General features: G+C 35.6%; 1 protein-coding gene across 3 annotated transcripts; it reads right to left on the reverse strand.

Annotated features, from left to right (window-relative positions):
- Positions 1 to 242: 242 nt before the first annotated feature.
- On the reverse strand, positions 243 to 5,258 carry LOC104586059 (protein RADIALIS-like 4). 3 transcript variants are annotated; one of them, XM_010243163.3, is made up of 3 exons: positions 5,016 to 5,258; positions 4,224 to 4,659; positions 243 to 644 (listed from the first exon to the last, which is right to left on the reverse strand). In XM_010243163.3, exons 2-3 carry the CDS (start codon positions 4,508 to 4,510, stop codon positions 617 to 619), a joined length of 315 nt encoding a protein of 104 aa, XP_010241465.1. In that variant the 5' UTR covers positions 4,511 to 4,659; positions 5,016 to 5,258; the 3' UTR covers positions 243 to 616. The 3 variants fall into 3 exon arrangements, with proteins under 3 accessions (XP_010241465.1, XP_010241466.1, XP_088758749.1); XM_010243164.3 differs by having other exon boundaries at positions 4,224 to 4,663; XM_088902623.1 differs by lacking the exon at positions 5,016 to 5,258 and having other exon boundaries at positions 4,224 to 4,682.
- Between the last annotated feature and the right edge of the window lie 505 nt (positions 5,259 to 5,763).

Raw genomic sequence — 5,763 nt, forward strand, 5'->3', positions numbered from 1 at the left:
TTTTGACCCTGGGTTAGTTTTGGTTTGGTGCCTTAATCCGTTTCTAACTGTGCCTGCCAGTTAATAATTTTGAGTTGAATGTGTGTTTTTCTTTTTTCTTTTTTCCTTTTTTTTTTGTTTTTCAATTGCTGGGGTGCGAGCCTCCTATATGACCCATCCATTGACATGTGGCCACTATAGACCGGATTGGCACATCCCAAGTTGCAATGGTTCTACTGCCTAGTGCCTGCAGATTGGTCCTCTCCATCAAAGTATCAACATGCTTAACTTTTTATCATCCAAATGAATCACAGTGTGTTCACTTCACAGATATCTCATTCAAAATCCTAAAAACAATAACAATTAGGAGCTCAAAAAGGAAATGTTCCAAACCTTCTCAGATACCTATATCTTTGGAGAGAAAACTATCACAGATGTTTATAGCTCACCAGTGAAAGTCTACTGCAAATGTTTTACACAAAGAGGTTAGTTTACTCAACAACTAATAAACTGGAAATAAATCCATACCATTCTAATCTATAATATCGGGGTCCATGGTTTATATTTATATTCTTGCCCCCATGAGGTGTGAAAAAGTAAGCCGAACACATTGGAGAAGCTCTTGTGCCTCCACCAATCAATTTATGTCCAACTGAATAAGCATCCTGCATGAAGGGTTTCATTGAAAATTAGAAATAAAAGCAAAATGGTATTCTTCTGAAAAAAATGTGCTTCCACCATCTCGTTTGCACTCGGTGCATGTACATTTTACATTGTCAATTATAAAAAATATACAATATTACTGCAGCAAGTATATTCTGGTGATTGCATGCTTCATAAAGAAGTAGGATACCTTCCAGGCTAAAAATTAGAAAATCAAATAATCCATCATTAACCTTATTGAGGATACCCAAAACCAAAACTATGAATTTACTAACAGAAATTGTAACCACTAGTAGTTTTATTGATCTCTATGGATCTTCATATTAAATCAATATAATGACTAGGGGCTATTGCTTGGTGTAGTGGTAAAATCTCAGGCTGGCAAGCCTGAGAACGGTTCAAGTCTTAGGTTTGTATCCAGTCACCACTCCCAAGACCCCAAATAGATGGGACCAACATTGGGGGGTAATAGCCTTTTTATATGACATCTATATAATGACTGTTATTCCCATACTTTGGGCAATTCATCTCATTCACATTGATTCAACAAAGCCTCATCCAAACTACATGGGGTTAGCTACAGGGCTACACAAATCATTTTGCATTTCTACTATATCTAGCACTGCATTGCCAAATTTTTTATCTTCAAACCCCCTTTCTCAACACCTCAACTTGGTCCCTTCTGGTCTTCCCCCAACTCTTTCTAGATCTGGAATCTTTCTTCAAATCAATCCTTTGACAATTATAATGTTTTGACAATTAATACTACTTTAATGTGCATTGATTTAGTTTTGTAAAATCAAATAACGGTATAAGTTTAATCCTGAGCATTGTGTGTATTATGTGCTCATCCAAAAAATTTGGATGATAAATAATCTACTTTCATTTTCCAAGATAAGCTTAATTTTCATACAAGAAAATACCTCAGTTTATCCACTTGAATTTGCAAATTTATGGCAATATTAAATTTATTCGAGTAAAACAGGGTTATCAAGGTCACTTTATGATTGTTCTTACATTATTAGCTGGATGAATGTCAACACATTAAGTTGTGAATTAATCTATCAACTAATCAACCTCACAGTTGTTTCCTGCAAGTGGAAATTGATATAAGTTTATACGGAGATGGAATGCTAAAGGCACCATTCCAAACTGTAATCTTAAGGTAGTAGTTGAGACTACTAATATCCAGCACATCCACCTTCTGGAGTTCTTTCTTCTTGAGTTGGTATTTTTCTTTAAAATGGTAAAGTTGATGCATTGAGTGAGAGAAAGCTTTCCTTGATGCCATGGTACCGAAAATTTGACCAACAGAGTTTCCTGGAATTGCATAGAGATAAGTCTATGCCCATTTTTAGTATTTCTTTCCATTAAGTTTCTAGTGATTAAAAACAAAGAATTTATTTTCATCCAAGTTTCCAGTTAAATTCTATCAACCGAGTGAGTGAAGTGGTTTTCAACAAAATGGTTGATGACATTAGTGGAAATTTAAATAAAGGCAGCTTTAAGAACATTAAGTGGCTATAATGGCAATTAAATGATTAACAGTTATTTCTGGGGAGTTATTGAAGGATGTGGCACTTTTCAGTGAAGTGTTTCTGTCTTAAAACCAAATAAAACAAGGAGGGAACATTCTAACCTACAGGGGTTGTCTTTGACACGAGTATTTCACAAAATTCTGTGCAAATTTATGTCTTTGACTCAGAATGTAAACAGTACATTTGTTGAAATATAGTCATGGAAAACATTTGACAGATGTTGATAGGCAAAAGTAGTACATATTTGCTAAAATGGATGAGAAAAACTGATTTGCACCACATGGGTAAGGAAAGAAAAGGAAAAATGTACTAGATCAATCTTGGATCTGTAATAATAGATGGTATTTGACTTAAAAGCCCCACAAGACCAAACAAATAAAGGAGGAAATGCTCTAAGGAAAATTTGATAACAGCTGAAGTGGCTGAACTGAATGATTTATTGCTAACTTACTAAAAGACCTCAATAAGCAACTAAGTTCAACCACTTCAGCTGTTATCAAGCGGCCTCTAAGTCAACCTATTGGAAAAATGTTCCAGATCAATCTTGAATCTGTACTCATTGATAGTATTTGACTTAAAAGCTCCTCAAAACCAAATAAAAGGAAACAATGCTCTAAGTCAATCTACTTATCCAAAAAAAAAAGCTCTAAGTCAATTTATTGGAAAGCTCAGAAGCACAAGATCTGAATGACAAGATGTGAGGATTATATATCAAGAAGTTATTGATAAAATGAGACCAACCATGTCTCTTGTTCTTTTGGGGGGTTAATGTCCTACAATCCCCTCAGTTTAACGATTGAAAGTTGATGGAAGAAAAGAGAAGCAAGGAAGGACAATTTGACAACAACAACAACGTGAAAAGATTAATATGAACAAGGTAAAATGAGACAGATGAACAAGGTCAAAAAGGAAAATTTGACAACTTCTCAAGTCCCTACTCAAGGACCCTTATGGTAGAGTTAATATGGCTCTTCATTATGTGAATTGTGATATTTATCCGGTCTCAGATGCATACGTTAAGTAACTTGAGCTAAATTAAAATATGCAAATGCCATTGTTGCAAACTCCACATGGCCTACATGGTGATGAATTATCAAGTGGTAAATAAGCATTTAAGCATAAAAAAAGTGAAAGAAAATGTATCTTTCCAAATCATAATGAACAAAATCTATTAATTAGATAAAAAGAAAATCTTGAAGTGGATTTAACTATAATCAGGAGTATTTGCTAAAACTAGTGCCAGTCCATTGAAATTCAATATTCAAGTAGAAAAGGAAATGAAAAAAGCCTCAATACTAAATATCTTCTGTACAATGGTTATAAAAGAAAATTATTATGAGGCTCTATGCATTGTCCCTATATATTTTTCACCTTCTGTATGGAGTATATTTTGATAACATTGACTCTGATTAACTGCTCATTCAAAAAACTGGAAAACATCTTGGCACTTAGATGATAGGAATTTGGAATATAACTTAGGAAACAATTGAACATTTTTATGTCGTTTAATGAACTCTGATGAGCTTATCTTTTTCTGGTGAACCATAGTGATTTCTGAAAACCCATGGATGAGCCAATGGAAGACGAAACAGAAGCAGGAAGAAGATAAGAGCAGATATCAGGTCATGCAAAGTTAAGTAAACAAGAAAGGGGAAAACAAAAAAATGTAGCAGAAGGGCCAATATATAACATTAGACAAGACATTACTGCACATCCGGATACCGATTTTACAAGCTTTTATAATTTCAAATAGCAGGACTATTGATGGGGAACATATCAAAACAGCATACCATAGCATTCTCTGTTTTGTTTATGTGATTGGTGATAGGCATAGAAAGTAATAGTTGTTGAAAAAGAGAAGCACCCAAGGTCATAGATACCAGAGGGAGAAGTAAGCAAAAAATTAAGGTAGACTAATGGAAACCAAAGAATTATAGAGAAACTCAATTTCATCAAACAATGGGAATAACCAATAAACAAAATACATACGAAGAACATCATCCAAATGCAAATACTGAGCACGTTTTGGAAAAGAAAACTTACTTCTGGTCTTCATCCGTCCAAGACACAACAGATTGGGTACATTCAACTGGAAGGCACCACTGACTTTCTTCAAATCCATGGTCAAATTTACCAGATTCAATATATTGCAAATCCTCCAGGAGGATATCATAGTGTTTCTTCACCTCCTCTGCACTTTTACCTCCCACGGCAGCTGCAACCAGCTCCCACCGGTCTGGGTTCTCTTCGTCGACAATAGCCAAAGCCACCTCGAACAGTTTATTCTCCTCCCAACTCCAACCAGACAACACATTCCAAATGTCACCCATAGTGCCACTAAAGAACCTTATTCTTCAACTCTCCCAGAAAAATAATAAAAATCATAATACCTTCATGGTACTCCTCGAAGAAGAACAATTGGAGAGGACCTTCTTTAAGACCTTGTTTGTTTTCCCGGACCAATCAGATTCTGAGGTCCCTGGCTTCGACCAAGTTTCAGTGATGGAGAAAAGAAGGGGGAAAGAGAACCCGTCAGTTATTGTTTTTTATTACTTATATCAGGGTCTACTGGCCCTCACTTCCCGATTGTAAGTCTATCCACAAAAAGCAAGAAGAGTTTGTAACATGAAATGGAAAACCCAAATCAGAATTCAAGTCCTTGTATGCAAAAGGCAATCGCACCCAAATATACTTTATTCCCCATTTTTCCAAGACCAAGAATCCTATTTTCCATTTCTTGCTACAAACAGACGTATCTTAGATCCAAAACTACAACATATGACCAGAGCAAAGAAAAAAAATATATAAAATAATCCCAATTCGAAGCTTTCTTACCTCACGCCCACCGAATTTCACATCCTATCTTGCAAGAAAAGAAAAAGCAAATGCTTGGTGGGTCGTTCTCCTTGACTTGTTTTAATGGCGGGGGAGACTTTACTGAAAGAGAAAAGAAATGAACGTAGAGGAGGGTGAAGGAGGCTAAAGTAATGATTTCTTTTTCTGTTTATCTACTTGCCATAATTGGATTTGTTACTAAGCAAAAAGAAATTATCCTTATTCCCATCTTCCTGTAAAGGTGCTCAAGGATCAGGTAGCTTTGTTAGATATGCCCACCTGTCTCCTTCGATCCAGACAGTTCCGGTCCCAGGGGATATGCACCAGATTTTCCGGCTTTACTCGTTACCCTGTATATTTTTATGAAGGGAAAATCACATGGAGGTAACACACTAACACCTAAGGGCCTCAACCTCATCCTTCTCTTACTTACTACCTTGTAATTTTAAAAACCAGCAGTTCAAATTTATTAACCAATGTTTACACTGGTGATAAATTTAACAAAATGCCCATTTATAGTTTGATAGAATAAAACTATAAAATAAGAGAAATAAAAATGATTAATGTGCAAATTGTTTTTTTGTTCGGGGGGGGGAGGGGTGTTTATAGGTTTTGGGGGATGGCCTACCCCTCAGTTAAGGTCTCCTGCTGAGTTGAGGCCTTCAAGTGACATTACCCCAAATTTCAGGGTAATTCCATGTAATTTTCCTTAATATTTAACTGCTAAAAAATAATAGAAAACACAGAA

The sequence above is a fragment of the Nelumbo nucifera genome, chromosome 4 (genome assembly GCF_055504915.1).
Source record: "Nelumbo nucifera cultivar China Antique chromosome 4, China Antique-T2T, whole genome shotgun sequence".
Taxonomy (NCBI): domain Eukaryota; kingdom Viridiplantae; phylum Streptophyta; class Magnoliopsida; order Proteales; family Nelumbonaceae; genus Nelumbo; species Nelumbo nucifera.